This window comes from Ahaetulla prasina, chromosome 5 (assembly GCF_028640845.1).
Source record: "Ahaetulla prasina isolate Xishuangbanna chromosome 5, ASM2864084v1, whole genome shotgun sequence".
Taxonomy (NCBI): Eukaryota; Metazoa; Chordata; class Lepidosauria; order Squamata; family Colubridae; genus Ahaetulla; species Ahaetulla prasina.
The window spans coordinates 41,172,933-41,195,504 of NC_080543.1; the positions used below are offsets into that span (position 1 = coordinate 41,172,933).

At 38.5% G+C, this 22,572-nt stretch overlaps 1 protein-coding gene across 1 annotated transcript in view; it reads left to right on the forward strand.

The window, feature by feature from the left end:
* EPHA6 (EPH receptor A6) overlaps positions 1 to 22,572 on the forward strand; it is a 512,200-nt gene that overhangs the window by 130,916 nt on the left and 358,712 nt on the right. The window contains exon 3 of the mRNA XM_058185714.1: positions 634 to 1,297. Coding sequence (XP_058041697.1) covers positions 634 to 1,297 — 664 coding nt within the window. The remainder of the gene's footprint in view (positions 1 to 633; positions 1,298 to 22,572) is intronic.

Here is a 22,572-nt window from a genome sequence, read left to right on the forward strand (position 1 = left end):
AACTTTGGGAATGCTGCCAAAGTTGTTTTAAAAAGCAGCTACTGGGGTGAAAAGAAAAAATGCAGCTCAAAGTGCCTCTGATGTGTTTCATTTTCCCTGAAGGGAAAACATTGGTGCAAACAACCAGACAATCAATCGACTTCCAGAGCCTACCCAGTGTAGGGTCTGGAACCTGCATGCTTTTTGATAAAGTACTGCCCTCAGATGAAATTACCATTTGAAACAGAGGTGAAATCCAGCAGGTTCTGACAGGTTCTGGAGAACCGGTAGCGGAAATTTTGAGTAGTTTGGAGAACTGGCAAATACCACCACTGGCTGGCTCCAGAGTGGGGTGGGAATGGGGATGTTGCAATATCCTTCCCCTGCCATGCCCACCAAGCCACACCCACCAAGCCACACCACGCCCACCAAGCCACACCCACAGAACCGGGAGTAAAAAAAATTGAATTTCACCACTGATTTGAAATGATAGTAATCTACTTCTGGCAGTTTCAGTTTTGTCACAGTTCTTCACAATTTAATATCAGTTAATATATCAACAATGTTATGATCTTTTGAATTAATAAAAATAAAACATGCCTACAGTTTTTTATTATTATGATGATTTTTCAATGGAATGTATTTTCTTTTTAGTGGGACGCTATAACAGAAATGGATGAATATAATCGTCCTATCCACACATACCAGGTATGTAATGTTATGGAACCCAACCAAAACAACTGGCTTCGTACAAATTGGATCTCGCGTGATGCCGCCCAGAAAATTTATGTGGAAATGAAATTTACACTGAGGGACTGCAACAGCATTCCATGGGTGCTAGGGACATGCAAAGAAACATTCAACCTTTACTATCTGGAATCGGATGAATCCCATGGAATTAAATTCAAGCCAAACCAATACAGCAAAATTGATACTATTGCAGCTGATGAGAGTTTTACTCAGATGGATTTGGGAGATCGCATCCTGAAACTGAATACAGAAGTTCGTGAGGTGGGACCAATCAACCGGAAAGGATTTTTTCTTGCATTTCAAGATATTGGGGCATGCATTGCTTTGGTTTCTGTCCGGGCTTATTACAAAAAGTGTCCTTTCACGGTTCGGAACTTGGCTATGTTTCCTGACACCATTCCAAGGGTTGATTCATCTTCTTTAGTGGAAGTACGAGGTTCCTGTGTCAAGAGTGCTGAAGAACGGGATACTCCAAAGTTATATTGTGGAGCTGATGGAGATTGGCTAGTTCCTCTAGGACGGTGCATATGCAGTGTTGGCTATGAAGAAGTGGATGGTTCATGCCATGGTAAGACAATTGTTTTAATTAAATTCCAAGAAACGTTTTGAGCTCTGCTCAGCCATACAGGTTATAGTCCCACTTTTAACTGAATTTCATTTATCAATAGAGAATGCATTAAATTCATTATTTAATTGTTGGGTGAAGTTCATATATTGAAAACAAATATGTCATCAATGATGAATGATGAAAGAGTCATTTACAGGAAAAAATGTTTACTCATACAAAAAATATGTAAAATGGAATCATTCATTGTTATTTGCTATTGAGAAGGGTAAACAATTTCTAATGTGTATACTAAGCAATTAGGAGTATAATGTAAATTGGTATAGGCTATATTGTTCAAATATGTAGTAGCTTTGTTAGCCCTGCATTTTGCTAGCTAGAGTACCAAAACACTTGAAGAATGACATTTTGTACAAACTTATTTAATTTCAAAAGAATACAGAAGTGAGAAACACTATAATAGGTGACAAGTATTGCATATTGGAAAAAGCATTTTATTTATGAGAAAAAGATCCAAGAATTTTACTTGGCTAAATTATTCGAGAACAAATAGATGTCACATAAAAGTTATTTGCTAGGGGAAAAAAGCAGGGGGAAAATATTTTGCTCTGTAAAATCATGGACAATTTTTTTTTCTAATCAGAGTATGATCTTTAATTTTGTCTGTGAAAAAAAATAGTGTTAATATATTGATGGAAAGAATAATGTTTCCTAAGTAAAGGAAAAGAAATTGATTTTATTAATGGATGAAAATATTTGTGCATAACTGTATTAAGATTGGGGTTGCTTTAAACTACATAGAATATCATAGTTTAATCCTGCAGCAACGAAGAACTTTTACTAAATTGAATTTATGCCGGTGATTGGATAAATTAGCTAGATGGATGTTTGTTTTGATCAAAAAGGCTGCATGGAACTAGGTAATCTAAAAACTTCAATGTATGATGAGCCCCTCAGAATTTAAGCAAGAAGCAATTAATTGGACAATTTCCTATTGCGCAACGTATGAATTCTTTACAAATTAAGTTTATTCAATAATATTTTGATTCATACTCTTCAGGCTGTAAAATTTGCTGATAATTGGCCTTTGATCAACTAAATCTTTATATGTTTTTATTTATATTTAGATAAGGCTACTTAAGTTTAAAACCTCAGCAATTAATGTAATAGTAGAATAAAGTAATAATGGTGTCTGGTTATTATGCAAGTTCTTTAATCTAAAAATGCAAACTATTGATCATAACTTCCTAACTGAACAGGTTAGCAAGATTTTTTTAAACAACCTAAACATGGAGACCAAAATATAATCATATGTTTTAGAGTAATTAGAATGATTCTCTGAATATTTCCTATTAATTTCCATAAGTCTCTCCCCCCCCTCTCCAAAACAGGATCAGTTTTCCTGCTAAACAAGTATTTAGTAGGAGCATAATAAATTTCAGGAGTACCTAAAAGTATGTTTATTTAAGTATTTTTATTTAACTGCTTTAGGAATAGAAAATTAACGTTTAAACAGAGTATGTTTTAGATCTCTGCTTTATTACTTCCACAGTGTTTAACGCAGGGGTATTATTTTCCCAGTTTGAAACTGTAGGAATAAGAGATTTTATAAATTTTAGGAATAAGAGATTTTATAAATTTTCATACATCTTGTTAAGTTCGGGAAGTAACGAGGCTGGAGACCAGGGTAGTGACAACAGCTCTTTAATATATGGTGAACCCAGCAACCAGGCTGGGGAAAAACCTCTCCTTATATACAGTCTAACCGGCGGCTTCAACCAATCAGCAACGTGCTTGTTTCCCGCCAAAATATTTAAAGATACATTACACTCCTTCCCTCCCAGAAAACACTTTACCCCTATTTACATGATATTTACATATTATTTTTCCACGTAATCACGCAAATAGCCTGGGCGTCTCCTGACTCTTTCGGACCTGCGCAGTACATTCCCTGGGAGTGGGTTGAGCTGACTGGAGGGGCTGTTTGCTCCTCTCAGCTCCTTCTCTAGGCCATCCGGCCCTGGATTATTAGCCGAGTCGTCCCTGCTGTTTTCTACTGGAACCTGTGGGCGTCGCTGGACCTCCGGAAACTCAGATAAGTCCTGCGATTGTTCCGGGTTTGAGTCAGCTGTGGAATCAAACATTGTATAGTCAGGGCCCGTTTCGACTAATTCAGATTGTTCGGCTATGCGTTTTCGTATTTGGTCTATGTGGCGCCTCCATACTCGGCCGTCCTTTAACTCCACCAAGTATGATTTTGGACCTGTTTTGTTTAGGATTTGTCCTGCTATCCAGGTTGGGCCTTCACCATAGTTGTGTGCCCACACTCGGTCTCCTATGTCCATTTCTCTTGTTTTTCCGATTTCCCCCTTGTAACCCTCCGGCGTATAGTTTGGATTTAAACGGTCTAGGGGGCACCTGAGCTTTCGGCCCATTAATAATTCGGCTGGGCTTCTGCCGGTTGTGACACAGGGGGTTCTGTGTTGGACGGCCAGGAAAACATCGATTTTGTTTGCCAGTCGCCTGGCTTAAGTCTGGACAATGCCTCTTTTGCGCTCGGACGGAACGCTCTGCAAGGCCATTCGTCGCAGGGTGGAAAGGCGCCGAGAGGGCATGTCGGATGCCCTCTTCTGCCAAGTACTCCTCAAATTGGGTTGCCGTGGAATTGCGGGCGTTATCGGAAACTAGCGTGTCGGGCAACCCATGGGTTACAAATAGGTGCCGTAGGACTGAGATCACGGCCTCGGCTGTCATGGATCTCATGAGAATGATTTCCAGCCATTTGGAGTAGGCATCTACTACTACCAGGAAGGTTTGGCCGTGGAAGGGGCCGGCAAAATCAATGTGTATTCTAGACCAGGGCCCCTGGGGTCTCTCCCATTCCCGAACCGGGGCCGTTGGGGGTAGCGGTCTGGACTCCTGGCAGGCCTGACATTTCCCTACCCTTTCAGCAATTTCTGAGTCCATTAAGGGCCACCACACATAGCTTCTCGCTAAGCCCTTCATCCTTACGATCCCTGGGTGCCCCTCGTGGAGGAGATCCAACACCCTTTTCCTCAATTTCTCTGGGATCACCACTCGATCCCCCCATAGCAGGCACCCCCCTTGAGCCGACAGTTCCCCACGTTTCTTTACAAACTCTTTAAAATGCTCGCCCGGCGCAGCGGGCCACCCTCTTTGTACCCACCCAAGTACAGTTCTCAAAATAATGTCTCGGTATGACGCCCGAGCCACCTCCTTAGATGTGACTGGGCCCGAGTCCAGAGAGTCAATCAACAGTATGGGCGTCCCCGGAGTGGGGTCCTCGATCGCCCCTGGTAGTGGGCATCTGCTTAATGCGTCCGCATGCCCCAACTCTTTTCCCGGTCGATGCCACAGTTTGTAGGAGTAGGCGGCCAAAAAGATAGTCCATCGGGTCAATCGGGGCGAAAGTGCCATGGGCGTTGGGCGGTCCCCCGCCAGTAACCCTAACAGTGGTCTATGGTCTGTAACAATTTCAAAGTCTCTACCAAAAACGTATTCGTGAAACTTTTTTACCCCTGACACTATAGCTAGAGCTTCCTTATCCAACTGACTGTAGTTCCTCTCTGTCGAGGACATCGTTCTGGAATAGAAGGCTATTGGGGCTTCTGTGCCATTTGGAAGCCTGTGGCTGAGCACAGCCCCCACCCCGTAAGGGGAAGCATCGCAAACTAATACCAATGGCATTGTGCTATGATACTGTATGAGTAAACTATCGCTTGATAGTAGATGTTTTACTGCTTCGAAAGCCCTAGCTTCCGTCTTTCCCCAAGACCAAGCAGTATTCTTTCCCAGTAACTTATGTAGCGGCTCAGCAACGGTTGCCTTATTTTTCAAAAAGACCGCGTAAAAGTTCACTAGACCCAGGAATGCCTGTAGCTCTGCTTTGTTTTTAGGCGCTGGAGCCTTTCTTATTGCCTTGACCTTGCTTTCAGTGGGGTGGATTCCTTCCTTGTCTATTCTGTAGCCTAAGAACTCTACAGATTCTACCCCTATTTGGCATTTGTTCACTTTAACCTTTAGACCGCTGACCGGAAAATGCCCAGAACTTTTCTCAAACGTTCCCCCAATTCTTCTAAATTTTCGGCTGATACCAGTACATCATCGAAATAGGGGACTACCCCCGGGAGCCCTTGCAGAAGTCGCTCCATTAAATTTTGAAATAGACCAGGAGCCACACTCACCCCAAACTGTAACCGGGTACACTTGAAAGCACCTCTGTGAGTCACAATTGTCTGGGCTTCGGCTGTGTTGGCGTCTACGGGCAGTTGTTGATAGGCTTGGGCCAAATCTAACTTGGCAAAAACGGGCCCTTGCCCCAGCGGGGGCAGCAAGGGTTGCACCACGGGACCGGTAAGCGCTTTTGCAAGGCTTTGTTTAACGTCGCCTTGTAGTCAGCGCAGATTCTAACTGACCCATCTGGTTTCACTGGGGTGACGATTGGCGTCTCCCACTTTGCGTGATCGACTGGCACCAGAATCCCCTGACTGATGAGCTTGTCTATCTCCTTGTCAATCTTGGGTTTAAGGGCAAAAGGGACTCTCCTTGCCTTTAACCGAATGGGGGCTACCTGGGGGTCTAAATTGAAGGAAATAGGGGTCCCCTTGTACTTGCCCAGGCAGTCCTTGAAGACATCTTCGAACTCGTTCATGAGTGTGTCTTTTAGGTTAAAGTCACTTCTGTAGATGCCAGTCACTCCCATGCCCAATGCACGGAACCAGTCTAGTCCCAACAAACTTGGCAGGGTCCCTTCGACTATCGTGATGGGCAGGGTCTTCTTGTGTGGTCCGTACTCGACGCGGACGGAGGTGGTCCCTCGAACAGGGATGCGATTCCCTTGGTAGTCGTGAACTCGTAGCCGCTGTGTTTGCAGTTTGCGTTTGGCGATTCTCGGCAAAGCTTTCGCAAAAGTGTCCCAGGACATGATTGTGATCGCTGACCCGGTGTCCACTTCTAGTCGGCACGGCACTCCTTCGATTTTCGGTTTAGTGAAGATTTTCTTCTCGACGCGGGTTGCTGCACGGCCTATGATCACGGTCGTTCGATTTGAGTTCGCGCCCTTTTTGTTTTGACCAATCGCGGGTCGCCTTGCCGATCCTGCGCTCTGATTGGTTGGTTTGAATTTTCGGCGGGAAGGTTGGGGTGCTCGACAGACTTGAGCCAGGTGCCCCTTCTTCTCGCACCGCCGACATGTAGCGTCCTTGAACTTGCATCGTTGACGCTGGTGTTGCCCTCCGCAACTTCCGCATTCATCCCGGTCTTCTTTGCCCCTTCTCTCGGTGAGGCAAACTCCTTCCTCATCCTCGCCGTCTGATTCGGTCTGGATTTCTTCCTTGTGGACCGGGGTTGATTTCGCGCTCGCGCTCGCCGTTGGCGTGAGTGGCTTTTGTAGGGTTTCCGCCGCTTGGGTGGACATCTCATGAGCTCTGGCTCCGTCCAGAGCGTTTGCCAGCGTTAGATTGCTTTTTGATAGCAGCCGCCTCCGCAAACGAATGTCTCTGACCCCACGGATGAGTTGCTCTAACAGCTCCTCATCCAAGTCTCGGTACCCACAGTCCTTGGAGGCTTTTCGCAGGGCGGCCATGTAATCGCTGATGGATTCGCCCTCTTGCTGTCTGCGCTCCCCAAATTCAAAACGCCGTACGTATTTGGACGGTGTTGGCGCGAAATGGTTCTTCAATAGATTTTGCAGAGTTTGCCACGATACCGATTGTACCGGCGTTGGCTCTGCCAGGGCTTCCGCGATGTCGATGACCTCGGGACCGCAGTGGCTCAGGAAATATGCCCTTTTGCGGTTGTCTGGAACTCCTTGCAGTTCGTTTGCCTCTAGGAAGCTTTCGAAACGGGTCATGTACGTTCCCCATTTCTCCCTGGCTGGGTCAAACGGCGCGGGCGGAGTGTAGCTGGCCATCTCCGCGTTTCTGCCCTGAGTTTGCTGGGTTCGGTTCTTCCGTGCGTTCAGCTCGTTCCTGGTGCTCTTTAGCCTCGAGATCCCATCCTCGTCGCCAGTGTTAAGTTCGGGAAGTAACGAGGCTGGAGACCAGGGTAGTGACAACAGCTCTTTAATATATGGTGAACCCAGCAACCAGGCTGGGGAAAAACCTCTCCTTATATACAGTCTAACCGGCGGCTTCAACCAATCAGCAACGTGCTTGTTTCCCGCCAAAATATTTAAAGATACATTACACATCTGTTCATCTTTGAATTACTATTTATGCTGCACATACTATGCTTTTAAATGCCATACCATACATTTGTGTCCGTGCAGGTGTGAATAATTCTAAGGAAAGCTGCAATATTAAGAGCTCTAAAACTGATCTTCTGTCCTCAAACTATACTACAAAACTTAACAGTAACAGGGAGCAGCAGAAATCTTCTGGTTCGGTTGCCTTACTGTTTATTTGCTAAGCTACATGACAGTCTGGAAATTTAGTCTGCACATCTTAAAAACATGCAATAAAAGAACATGAACACTGGTGGGTCAGTAGGAAGAATTTTGTTCTCTGAATGTCTCTGTATAAATGAGTATAACATAAAAAATATATGTTTTTACTAGTCCCAGAATGAATCAGTTATGATTCTCACTTAATCTTAAAAGATGCCTCACCAAATTACTACCGTAATTTAGAATTTTCTTAAAGCCTCACTATATCATTGATAAAAGAGGAACTCTGCTTTTTTACTTCACAAAGTATTAGCTAAACAATTCTTTAACCTTTTTGCAGATCCACTGGTAAAATGTCATACTTTTCATCTGAGGAATACATCCTTTGATCCATAATAATTAATGCAGTGAATGAACAGTATCTGAATTAAATCTCTTGAGAAAGCAGAACTCTTTTGACACTCAGTTTGCATTACCAAGATTCTAGTATTAATATTTCAATTTGTGAAACCAAATTAAGTAGATCAGATACCACCCTTCTTTCTATCTTCAACTTCCTATTCCCATCCCCATCCCCATAAATTTGCTTTCCTAATTTTCCTTTCCAGAACCTATCATCTGAAACAGTATAGGATTATATATGCTAGCATTTGACTGTAATAAAGATGTTTCAATGTCTATCTGTTTTGAATCACGTTTCAACTCTGGCACCATTTATTTTGAGGCTTCGAACAAGTACCATGCTGATGATCAGTGGTGGGATTCAGCCAGTTCCCACCACTTCGGGAGAACCAGTTGTTAACTTTCTGAGCAGTTTGGCAAACTGGTTGTTGGAAGAAATCATTAGGGCATAGAACCGGTTCTTAAATTACTTGAATCTCACCGCTGCTGATGATCCAATGCTGAAATCTAGAGATCACAGTACTGAATCACCTAACTTACTGTAGTTGTTGTGGCCTGCCAGTGGCCAGTGGAGCTGGAAGCAGATTCGGACAGGTTCGGAGAAGGTTGGGGAGGAACATGGGCCAGTCCTGGAGTCTGGGAAAGGCTCTACATTGGAAGCAGAGATGGAGCCAGGGCAGTCTGACAGTTATCAGTTGCCTTTGGAGTCAGACATCAGTGAGGCAGATACACAGTTGGAGCCTATTCCCAGTGTGCGCATGTGCAGAGTTGCCAGATGAAGGGAGCAACTGAGGAACAAGGGTTGACTTGGGGATAAGACCACAGGTGGATGATGAATGGCCCCTCCCATAGGGAATAAAAGAGGAATGAGTGGGGAGGGAGTTTGCAGGAGACAATTAGTTTGCTTAATTGGTTCATGACTTTCAAAGAATCCTTGCCAAGTGTTGAACATATCAGCCTGACAGCTCTCCGAGTCAGATAAAGTCTGTGACTGCAAATGCTCTTGAAAGACTTTGTTGGATGTGAATGTGAGACATTCACAGTAACTTAATAAAAAGGGTTTTTTGTCAGCACATGGTTTGCTTCATGGTTTGAGAATGCCTAGGTCAGAACATTAGTATTTGGTGCAGAAAGTGTGTGTATGTATATATGTGTCAGTGTGTGATTGTGTAAGCAACTAACTTCCCTTCCTTTCTTCCTTCCTTCCTTCCTTCCTTCCTTCCTTCCTTCCTTCCTTCCTTCCTTCCTGTTGTTAAATAATTCTTATGAGAAAACAATAATATTCTTAAGCCAAGCTCAATTGCTTAACCAAACCTGATGACTAACCATGTTATTTTTATGAGAGCAATTCAGTTCCATCACAGGGACAAAAATAGTTCTTTCTTATTTTCTGGCATTGTAATTTAGTAGGGGAAAATATGTCATATTTTTATTTTATTTATTTATTTAAATTATTTATATGCTAAATATACTGCCAAAGAAATAATTGTAAGAATCCTTAACAAATAAACTCCATTTAGTGGTTTGCCCTAGCAGGAAGTTTGTAGTAACTATAAAGGTAAAAGTTCCCCTTGCACATATGTGCTAGTCGTTGCCGACTCTAGGGGGCGGTGTTCATCTCCGTTACAAAGCCGAAGAGCCATGACTCAATGCCAAAAGCACACAGAATGCTGTTACCTTCCCACCAAAGTGGTCCCTATTTTTTTCTACTTGCATTTTTACATGCTTTCGAAACTGCTAGGTTGGCAGTAGCCAACCTATATCCAGTTTGTCACATAGCTGTAAATTTTCCTGTAAAACAATCACTGAACTTTTCCAATGAAAAGACTTTTCTACCTAAACATCTCTCCACTTTCTTGATCGCCCGATCTTCTAAGCCTATTAGTTCTATTTAGAAGGCAACATTTTAGAGAGCCAAGTTTCTCCAGACAAGGAGCTCAGTTCAATTATTCTTACATAGCAGAACGTAGATAACTTAAAAAGGTGAATATTGATTAACTAGTCCATGTACTTGTTCTTGACCAATGGCAATTGCTTTGGAGGAAGAAGAAAGGACAGATATAAAGATAATATATTAAATAGAAAACTACATGTAATATGAAAACAAATACTTTCAAAATTAAAATCATAACTTTCAAAAATAGTTCTCATACAAAAATAAAATGTTTGTTAGCTTTTTTGGAAGAAGACAAAAGAGTGGAGGAAATTCGTTACAACTCTGACTATCATATTCTTTTTATTGTTACATTTCAGGAAGATAGATAATAACTGAATAATAAAAATCGAAACCATTGGCTTTCATTAAATATACAAATATATTTATGTCATAAACATAATCGGCTACATTGATTTATTTATTTGCATTGCCAAAATTCTCAAACAACTATTTTGCCAAAATGATTTTCAACAATAGTTTGATTTTTACAAGGAAACATTTTTTGTCACTCAAATGTATTAAGATTGTTCCTTTCATTTAATATTAGACTGTATCAACTACCCTATGATAGTTTGATTTTGCATAAATTAAGATATACATGGCAATTCCTGAAAATGTTCACTATTTTCATTTTAAATGACACATCATATAGAATAACTGCTTGAATATAACATTACTAAAAGTTACTGCGTAGTGATGTCAATATAACACTATACTACATCTGTGCAGAACTTTACCTTTCATAATAAAATGATGCTTTGACTACTTGTCTGAAATTCTTGTGCAGGAAGAGACTCAGTTGCATTAAGAGATTGACTACAATCTCTTAAATACCCTCACAACCATATGCAATTTGGAATCAAATACGATGAACTTCACAGCTCTTCTATACACTAGCAAAAATTGAGCTTTCAGTCCCTCTTTCTGTTTCTATTTATCTTTCTCCTTCATTTGCATTTCTCTTTAAGAAAGATGCAAGATGAATCAAGAGCTCAGTTTCTAAGAAAAGTTAAAAGTGTCTCCATTTAAAATATTTCTGCAGCACCAGCTTAATTACAGTTGCTGAATTCAAATGATCTGAAACATATTTCACATGATAGCACTTTTGCTCAAATTACTTCAAAAGGAAATTGTAGTTCCTACTCATCATTTGAAGTTAGCTATAAGAAAGATAATGATTAGGTTAAGGACCATTTTATGCATCAGGCAGTTGATATGAATGCAGTCCCACAAGTCTTATTTCCCTTTATTTTCTGTAAAATGAAGTATATACACTAAATGCAGTACCTAAGAGCAGCTCATCAGCACTGGAAAGATTTTTTTTCTAAAATTTTACAGAGAAACACTGTAAAAAGAGTCTCTAATTTGGTTCTTTTTTTTCATGCATTATTTAATTTTCGGTATTTAGGCTTGAGCTAGTCAATCGAAAGGTCAGCAGCTCAGGAGTTCGAATCCCTAGTGCCATGTAATGGGGTGAGCTCCTGTTATTTGTCCCAGCTCCTGCCAACCTAGCAGTTTGAAAGCAAATAAAAAATGCAAGTAGAAAAATAGGGACCACTTTTGGTGGGAAGGTAACAGTGTTTCTTGAACCTTTGGCATTTAGTCATGCCAGCCACATGACCATGGAGACGTCTTCGGACAGTGCTGGCTCTTCGGCTTTGAAACGAAGATGAGCACTGCCACCTATAGTCAGAAATGACTAGCACATATGTGCGAGAGGAACCTTTACCTTTATTGCATTTAAAGTCATTTTGAATATGAGGTTTTTCAAACTATTTGCATTAGACCAGTGATCGGGAACCTATCACTTGCATGTCAAAAGGGTGACACACTAGTGTTCACCAACACCCAACTATGGTTCTCTAAAGCATGCTGTATTCTTGTGTAATTTTTGGAGGCTACAAAGGCTATAGTAGAATGGAATGTGCTTGCACATGGCCTCTGAAACCTCCGAAAGTTGCACAAGATGGCCATGCTTTTATGTGTCTTCAGAGGTCATAGAAGAGCATTCTCCAAAGCTGCTTTAAGAATGAAACAGTGCGTGCCCAGAGAAGTTCAGATTAGTTGCAGGCATTGGTCAACAGAAAGAGAGCACTACCTTAAAGAAAGAGGTACATGGCAGATCCTGGGAATGGGATAATATTGTTCCCCAATGCTCACATGCTGTTAGGGGCTGTAGAAGTGCTAGGGCTCAAGTCAAGCCCCAGACCTTGATTTGAGAGCCAGTGTTGGCACTACTCCCCATGTTACTGCTGTTCATGCTGTTTGTTCAGAGTGACCTAGATTTGGGACTAGATAGATAATTGTTTCTCTTTTGTTTGGCGAGGAGGTTGCATGTCAATAGAGTCAGATAAGGATTTTTAAAGTTTTTGACATGCCAAGCCCAAAAACTTCGTTAGATTAATTGTAGATTAATCATATGAGTAGATTAATTGTACTAGCATTTTACTACTGAAGGTTACTGACCTTTGTAAGAAAGGCGATCCATTATGATGGTTTGCCTATGTGCTGCAGGAATTGTCCAGTGATAAAAAAAGAAGTTCTACCACAAAACTTGTTATGCTGCAAAATAAAGAGGTGGTAACCCTCTACTAGATTACCCCCAAGCAGTGTCTCTTCTACAGCAGATTCCAGGGTGCCTATAGTTTGAGGAGAAATGCCGAGAGATGAAGCAGCAGAACTAAAGTATCTTGTAATAATGGAGGAAAAGGAGTAATCAGTGTAATTAGATACAGGCACAAACCCATGTTAGAATCAAATTGCAACAATGAGAATGGAAAAATATCCAAGAGCATCATTAAAATACTTTGCACCCTTTGGTCAAAAGATCAGATAGAAGAGTTTCGTTCTTCAGGCCATTGTGAGAGATTTTCAAGCTTTGTGACAGGTTTGCAAGACAATTTTTGATAAAATAATTGAAATTCCCTGAGAATTAAATTCTGTATTACCAAAATGTAATTAAATAATTAGATTATCATCTTGCAAAGTCATATGAGATTATTTTGAGGCGGAATATCCTGAACAGGTTGTCAGGATTCTTTGCTATGTCTACATTTTGCAAACTGAATCCAATGTTTCCTTTCAAAGTTTCCTTCAGACTGTTAGGGTCAGATGAAATGCTGAATTCAGCAGCTGGTTAATGCCTCTGAATCAGTGCTTTGAAGCAGATGGTGATGTCCCTTATCTGAAAAAAAGCACCTGTTAATCGAGCAGTACAGGTGTAGCTCTTAATTTATGATCACAATTGGAACTGCAACTTTCCATAGCTAAGGAATGTGGTTGTTACATGAATTGCATCTGATTTTACAACCTTTTACACCATAGAAATTAAATGAATCCAGATTCCCCCATTGACTTTGCTCGCCAGAAGCTAGCGGAGAAGGTTGCAGATGGCAATCATGTGATCCTTAGATTTTGCAACCATCATAAATAAATGCCAATTGCCAAGCTCCCAAATTATAATTACCTGACTGCAACAGACATAAGTGCAAGGAACAATCCAAAATCGCTTTTTTTTTTCATCACACTCATAACTTTGAACAGTCACTAAATAAATGGTCATAAATCAAGGACTACCTGTATTAGATAACACCTTTCCAGTCTCTCCTTTCTAGGAGAAAGTGGAAAACAACAGACTTGAGTGAGGGACAGAAATGGCATTGATCTCCCTTGTGATGACCTCTCTTGGTCTTTTGACGGAACAGATACAGTCTTTTTTTTCCCTATTAGACCTTTCTCAGCTAGTGACTTTGGGCAATCAGTTCAAGCCCTTAGTTATTTCAATCAGAAATGCACAGTTCCTAAAACATACAATTTATAATTATTTATTCAAAATAAATTTGCCTTTGTTAAAGGTAAAATCAGATTAAACAAATATAATTAACTTTTCCCTAGTGAACTGTTTTGATAATGTAAAATATATTTCTGCATTTCAGTCAGTCCAAGAACCTATGAGCTTCACACATAGAGAAGTGGCAGAATAGTCTTCAATACCCATAGACAATGGTTATTGTTTTTCAGAGCTGGAGGAAAGACTTTTTAAAATCCCTGAATTCTATAAGTAAAGTGATAGTGATATATTTTGAATGTTTTGCTCATCTCTTGAAAAATACCCAGAAATTTTTCTAAAGAAATTTTCTACAGAAATTGAAAGTTTGGACACTCATTCTTCCATCATTGTAAGATTTAATAATTTAATAAAATATTTCAAAATGATGGATTTCAGTTGCAATTTTTTTAAAGTTATATAAAAACATTTACTAGGTAAGGTAAATAATCATATAAAATACATTTATGAAAATTTTGAATCTTAAATTATCATTCATGTTGGTGGCATTGATATATCATTAAAGTATCCTTTATTTCAATATTGTGTACTTAATTTCCAGTTTTACTATAATGATTTTCTTTTTATGCATGTTTATTGATTTACAAAAAATATAATAAAGTGATAATCTATATATTTGAAATATTTTCCACTACTATGAAATTTGAAATTGGTTACTTATGAACAGTACAGTGGTACCCTGGTCTTCAACTGCTTTGAAACTCATTGAATTTGATACTCAACGCATTTTGACACAAAAATGTCTTAGCACTCGTTTGTTTGCTACTCAATGAAATTTATTTGTTACTCATCATATTTGGTACAATGGAATCAATTAACAATGAGTATCAAGGTACTGCTGTATACGACAAAAAGAAGTCATGCATAAGAACAAATGGAATACTTAGTGAATGGATAAACGTTAAGAAATGTATAATGGAAGGAAGTGTTAAAGATCTTTGTTTCATGTCTTAATGTACATGTAAGAAATGCTGGTGGTGACATTAGATGTGTGTTAGTTGGCGATGATATTTAAAGCATATTTTTATGCAGATGATGCTTTGTTGTCTATGAACCCTAACTATTTGCAATGAATATTAGATACACTGTATGATGGAACATTAATATAGCAAAGTTCAAAAGTATTGTGTTAAACAGGAAATGGATGGAGGGAAAAAGAGGGAAGGACTTCCCATGCTGACTACCAGCTTCCCACAAAGAAACTCAATGGGGAAGCTGACAGGAAGTTGAAAGTTGTTCTTGTTCCCACTGATTTTTTTTCCAGCCCATGATCATTTTGTTTCTTGATTAGGTAAGGAAGTATATTTGAAGATATTACCCAAGAGGTCACAGGTATCTAATTTTCATTAAAGAGGAGAAAAATGGATACAAAAATTTTAAGATGTGTGATTGCAGATAGTAGTTCATAGTAAGTGATTTGTTGAAAGAATAAAGGTTTGTTGAAAGTAGCAAAAATGACAGTGTACAATGAAGTGTTTTTTGCTGCTTAGTTATATGGAAGTGAGAGATAGATATGTCAAGACAAATATGAAAGTAATTTATATGCAGTGAAATGGATTATTTGAGAAGTGTGAAAACAAGATACTTTATAGGATTTATTACTATTATTAACAGTTTAATGTCTGTTCAGGGCAAATTGGTAGAAATAGTAATCAAAGACAAAAGCAGCACATGAAGACAAATCGAGCATGAGATAATAATAGATTCTGCAGAAATAAATCTAGAGTCACCAAACTGTCTGGGTTTTATTGAGATATTAAAAGACTCATGGAAGGAGGTACCCTACACTCTCGTACAGTTGGATTTTTCCAAAAGTCTTTGACCACGTTTTATCAAAGATTCTTAAATAACCTAGGAGTTGTGGGATAAGAGAGCCTGTCTTTTTTTACATTGTTAATGTGCATTAAAAATCAAAAGTAATACTTCGGGATTTATCTCAATGAAAGGGAGTTTAATAATCTGGATTTAGCTGCGAGCTGTCCAAGTTTGCAAATGACACTAAATTATTTGAGTGGTAAAAACTGAAAGTGATTGTAGGCTTTGAAATATTTCTTTGATTAAGTGACGGTCAATCAAAGGGAAACGTTTAATTTAAGTGAGTGTAAAATGATATGTATATATATGCTAACTTTACATGTACACAGAAAGAGACAAGAACAGTCTATAAATGAACCAAGAAAAAGTATTTGGGCAAAAAAAAGAAATTATGTAAAGATCATGCTTAAGGAAACAGTGCAAACCAATGTCCTGCAATTAGTTTAAGCTGCACCCAACAGAACAAATGATTAGCTAAGACTTGAGACAGGAATACTAATACAGGTTAGGGCTGAATTGAAATTGGAAGATGATATTAGTTTATTGGCTCAAAATACAATTCTTCCCAGCTGAACTGACTCCTCTACTAGTAAATAAGTAGTAAATAAGTAAATAATAAGTAGTAAATAATAAGTAGTAAATATGGGGCATGCCTAAGTGCACAAAAGTGCCTACCGTTCCTGTCCTATTGTTTCCTTTCAATATATGTTCCTGTATATAATGTTGTGACAAATAAATAAATAAATAAATAAATAAAATATATGTATGATCTTGCAAAAAAAAAACAACCTTGCCTCACTCTGAAAGCAGATGGTGGAGCGTAAGTGGGATTCATATGGGTTCACTGTTTATTTTTACTTTTTTTATTTATTTATTTTGTTGAGTACATATTACATAATATATATAAGCATAAGCATGAATTGAATACATAAAGTGAATACAATTAAAGGGAACATTAGGACAGGGACAGTAGGCATGCTGGCGCTCTTATGCACGCCCCTTACAGACCTCTTAGGAATTGGGTGAGGTCAACAGTAGACAGTCTTAGGTTAAAGCTTTAGGGGCTTGGAGATGAAACCACAGAGTCAGGTAGTGCATTCCAGGCATTGACCACTCTGTTGCTGAAGTTATATTTTCTGCAGTCGAGTTTGGAGTGGTTCACTTTAAGTTTGTATTTATTGTATGCTCGTGTATTGTTGTGATTGAAGCTGAAGTAGTCATTGATAGCTAGGACATTGTAGCAGATGATTTTATGAGCTATGCTTAGGTCATACCAAAGGCGACGTAGTTCTAAATTTTCTAAACTCAGAATTTAAGTCTGGTGGCATAAGGTATTTTGTTGTGAACAGAGGAGTGGACGACTCTTCTTATGAAATATTTCTGGATGCGCTCAATTGTACTAATGTCTGATATGCAGTGCGGGTTCCCAGATGAGCTGTATTCAAGAATTGGTCTAGCAAATGTTTTGTATGCTCTGGTTAGTAGTGTAATATTACAGGAGAAGAATATCATTAGGTTCTGATCAAGATAAGGTATTAATTTTTCAAAGAACAAGGACATGGAGTTGTAGATTGAAGTTAACAAGCATGACAGAATTTGGATAAACCAAATCTAACTTTCCCTAAGCTCAGAATCATTTTCTTTAATTTCTTTCTTTCTTTAAACCTAGACCCAACTTTCTTCCATTTGCATTTCTTCAACTAAGGTGTCGTAAAATTCCTGTAAGTGTATCTGTCCATGTGGTTGTGAGGAAGTTGAGACCATTTCACACATATTATTATGTTGTAAATTTTTAGGGACATTATGTCAATCTATATTTTACACCTAATAGATAAATTCATATTTATACCATACGACCATATCATCAAATTTCTGGAACCATCTTTCCCTGTTTTTCAAGCCTTGGTCAGGTCCCTTTCCCTCTCTCAAAAAAGCACAAGAAAGAATGTTCTTTCTGCACCAACTCAGAAAGCTCAAACTGCCCAAGGAGCTGCTGATCCAGTTCCAGAGAGGAATTATTGAGTCTGTCATCTGCACCTCTATAACTGTCTGATTTGGTTCTGCAACCCAACAACACAGACCCAGACCTCAGAGGATAATTAGAACCGCAGAAAAAACAATTGCTACCAACCTGCCTTCCATTGGCGACCTGTATACTGCACGAGTCAAAAAGAGGGCTGTGAAAATATTTACAGATCCCTCACATCCTGGACATAAACTGTTTCAACTCCTACCCTCAAAATGACGCTACAGAGCACTGCACACCAGAACTAGACACAAGAACAGTTTCTTCCCGAACCATCACTCTGCTAAACAACACTACTATTAATCTTCTCATCGTTCCCATCTCCTTCCACTTATGACTGTATGACTGTAACTTTGTTGCTTGTATCCTTATGATTTATATTGATATTGTTTCCTGATTACTTATTTGTTCCCTTTGACTATCATTAAGTGTTGTAACTGAGAATTGTTGATGAACGTATCTTTTCCTTAATGTACACTGAGAGCATATGCACCAAGACAAATCCCTTGTGTGTCCAATCACACTTGGCCAATAAAAAATTCTATTCTATCCTATTCTATTGAGAGTTTCAAACCATCATATATGCTGGAATCCCCAAAGTCAAGCTCAGTTTGTTTCACTGGATCATTGTTTTGGTAATCCAAAATAAAATAACCCAACCAATGCAATTATTTTATAAGTCAGTGAATCACAAGCCAATCTCCAGCCAAGTCAGATCCAATGTAATCATGTTCATAAGGGAAAAAAAGATTTCAAGGCAAAAGATGCAGAATCAGGGAGGAAGTTCGCTATTACTTGAACATTAAAAACTCTCTTCCCATATCACTATTTCCGAAATAAGTCAAGTTGTATCTGCCACATTTAATTAAAAAGTAGTAACTAGGAAATACTGCTTTATCTTAGAAGCAGTCAGTTGAGCTTTCCAATAACATGATTATGCTGATCACACAACCAGATAAGCACAGTGACCATGAATTATACATTACTGAAACTTAGATTTTAATAGTAAATTGGATCATTAGTTATACCAATCTCTATTAGTATAATAGGTCCATTACCTATAGTACTGCATCCAGTTTTCCTTACAGTTAAACATCCTTGCTCAGTAAAGGTCAAATGACATGCTGTTTGTTTACTTGTTACTTTTCTGATCATACAATAATCAAGTGAATGAAATAAAGCATTAATTAAAAGTAATCTGTCTCAGTGGACTTTATTAAAGAGGCTTCCTTAATAAGTTTCTGAGTGACTAATTGTGTTTTATCAACTGAATAGATTGCCAGAGTTCCTTAGATATCCTAATGGTGATCATCCATGCGGAAAGTACACTGGATGTTGTAGTTCAAAGAAAACTAAACTCAAAAAAATAACTCACCTTACTGTATATGAAATATCAATTTATTGTTATAAATTCATAATTTTCTTTACTACACCACATATAATCTCAGCTCTTTTTGATTGCAAAATCTACCACATTTTTTATTTCTTCTCTAATTAAATTTCTTTCCCTCCTTCCCAATTGTTTGGTTTGTTCCTTCCCAATTGTTTGGTTTGTTTGTTTCTTTTAAAGAGTTTGAAAGCATTACTGAATACACACACACACACACACACACACACACACAAATGTGAATCAATTCATATCTGGTTCAATTCATAAAAGCTTTCTGGGATTATTTTTAGTGCCTTTGTGAACATTACTGCAATTGTATAAACAGGCTTACTCAGCAGAAGACTTTATTAGATAAAAGTCTACTGAAAACATCAGTAAAACTATATACACACTGAAGATTTGCCTTGTGCACTCAAAGCCTTTATATAGATCTATATTTAGAACTGAACTTTGTTTTCCTATTTTTACAAATTAGCATATTCTTGGCAGTTTGCTTGATGGGCCAATCTCAGCTCACAAATTAAATTTTAACTATTTTTTGTTTAATCAATTTACATAGCTGCCTATCTCAAACAAGTGACTCTGGCCAGCAAACAATCATAAAAGCAATTAAGCCAATTAAAACACAAAACAACAAGAAAAATGAAATACACGTAGCAGCTGAGAGATATTATAATCCATAATATTTCATAAATGTCAACATAATCAGCAAACAGACCTTGCACACACTGAAGAACACGGTCAGGACCAGGGGTGAAATGCTCCTGGTTCGGACCAGATCACCGATCCGGTAGAAATAGCAGCAGGGGGTTTGGAGAACCGGTAGCAAAAATCCCTGCCCCTCCTCCAGGCCCAGCTGAACTGCGCTGAACTGAAGCAGTACAGAGAGATACATTGATCAATGATTTCAAAGGCTGCTTCCCTCAACAAAGCATTAACCATCACCAGACTCAATCTGAGGCAGCCTTGACCAACCAGGAAAGGCATGGATTTAACACAAAAGTGGCTGAATGAATAGGTACAAGAATTGTGTTCACTTCCACAGGTTCAAAGGGATTGAACTCCTCCAAGATAGCCGTGCAAGACTCAGCCATGTAACTTCCACTGGTCCTACATTAAGGCCGAAGTACAATGCAGAGCAAATCGAGCTGGTTATATCTGCAAGATACTAAGCATATTCCTGACAGTGACACTGAAAATGAACCTCAGAATTACTCCCTCCTAATTGGGACTAGATCACCTAGAACCAGGCTGCTGGGCAGTTAAATACTGATGCAATAAGGGCAGAACAATTATGTTTTGTTGCCCTTAGTATATGGGTGTCAAACTCAATCGTGTCATGTGATGTATTGTGATGTATGTGACTTTTTTGCCTTTGCGGACCTGGAGTGGGTGTGGCCTGTGCATGACGCATCTGGCCCATTGGCTGCCAGTTTGACAGCCCTGCCCTAGCACCATGAGATAGACTTTAATTTTAATCATGCAAAAATCCTCCCTAAACTGGAAACTACTGATTTCTACCAAACCAGATTTAGGTTTTATTAACATCAGACAAAATCCATAGAAGAAATAATAGCAATTTATGTTTCATAGGAAATACTGAGTCTGTTGAGGAATTTTGCTTTTTTAACATGTGACTTTGTATACAGAGGAGATCCCAGTCACATAAATATGTACATATTGAAAGTGTTCATAAGAAATTATATTCCCCATATGAGAACACTTTTTATCAAATTAGTTCTTATATAAGAGAAAATAATGTCTAAACTTGTATGATACTGACGTTTTGAATTATTTATCTTAATAAAATTGTTCTCTCAAGCAAATATGAAACTGGTGTAAGCCACAAAGTAAATGTTCCTAGGAGATTAAAAAAATAGGAATTCTAAGCTTACATTATGTAGTTTGCATTCACCAGGATACATTTTCTGAGTGAAAAATAAATTATGTAAAATAAGTTTCTACCTACTAGTGAAACATCTAAAGGACCTGAAGGCTGCACTTGAAATGTCTTTTTTAAAACAAGTTTTACTTCAAAGGGATAATGATCAAAGTATGCATAAATTCCCAAAGGACACGAAAATATATGCGCAGAAGGATTTTAGTCTAAAATGCCAACAACGGATGTATTTGGAATTTGATTATTAAATAATGGTTGCTATGAATGAATAATATATTAATTTCATTATGACTTGTATTCCCACAAGTTAAATATTTCAAAATTGATCATATAACCATTAACCAACCAGATGAAAATGTTAATTCTAGTTAAAATGATGCACAGTCAAATAACATTCCAAATATTGTATCTTCAGTCAAAAAAAAAGTATGACTATATGATGAATTCTATCCAGAGTCAACATTTCACATCTCCTCTTTGTTTCCTGAGGTATTTTCTGAGCCCAGGAAAATGCTATTTTTTTTGTTAATATTTGCACTCTTGATTATATTTTACAGAAGATGTACCCAAGAATACTTTTGAATGTTAAGCTATTAAATTTAATTCATTTTGTGCTTCAGTCTGGAATTGTGCATAAATGTTAAAAAACTTTCAATCATACTGTAACCAAATTTTTATTGGATTAGTTGCCTTTGAAAAGAGGCTGTTTAATTTGTAGGACCAAGTTTTCAATAGGAATGGAGCATTTTTTTTGTACATCCTAAACCTTTAGATGGTGATGACAATGTCATATTATATTTGTTAAAGAACTTCCTGATTTAGCTGTATTCAATGAACATATCTGCTGTAGGAAGACATTTCCAGAACAATAGTTTTCTATAGCAATAACAATAGTACTTAGACTTATACACCACTTCACAGTGCTTTACAGACAACTCTAAGCACTTTACAGTGTCAGCATATTATTGCCCCAACAATTTGGGTCTTCATTTTACCGATCTTGGAAGGATGGAAGGCTTGAGCCAGTCAGGATAGAACTGCCGAACTGCTGGCAATCAGTAGCCTGCCATACTGCTTTCTATCAAGCTAGGGCTTATTTTTGGGATAGGCCTTATTTTCAGGGAAAATACAGTAACCACTGTGCTATCATGCAATATGCACTGTTAGTTAGTAGTATTATACTTTGATTTGTGCCCTAAATTTACATTCCTTGAACACTTATGCACACCAGCCTGTTGAATGGGAACCATTAATTTTTGGAACTGAATTAGTTTGAGGAATAGACTAAGGAGATATGAGCAAGCAATGTGACCTTAATACATTCCCATTATTATGAGCTATTGATTTTATACATATGTAGTAGCTGTTATACCTGAACTTCCTGTGCATAAAAATATGCTGGATATAAATGACTGGTGCATGAACAACCTGTCACAAGTCTTACGGATCTGTTTTAAACAGCTATTATAACAGCCACCCGACATTTGCATGTATATGTTTTGTACTGACATTTTAAAATTGCTACTTATCTTGCAAAATGCCAAAATTTAAAGAAA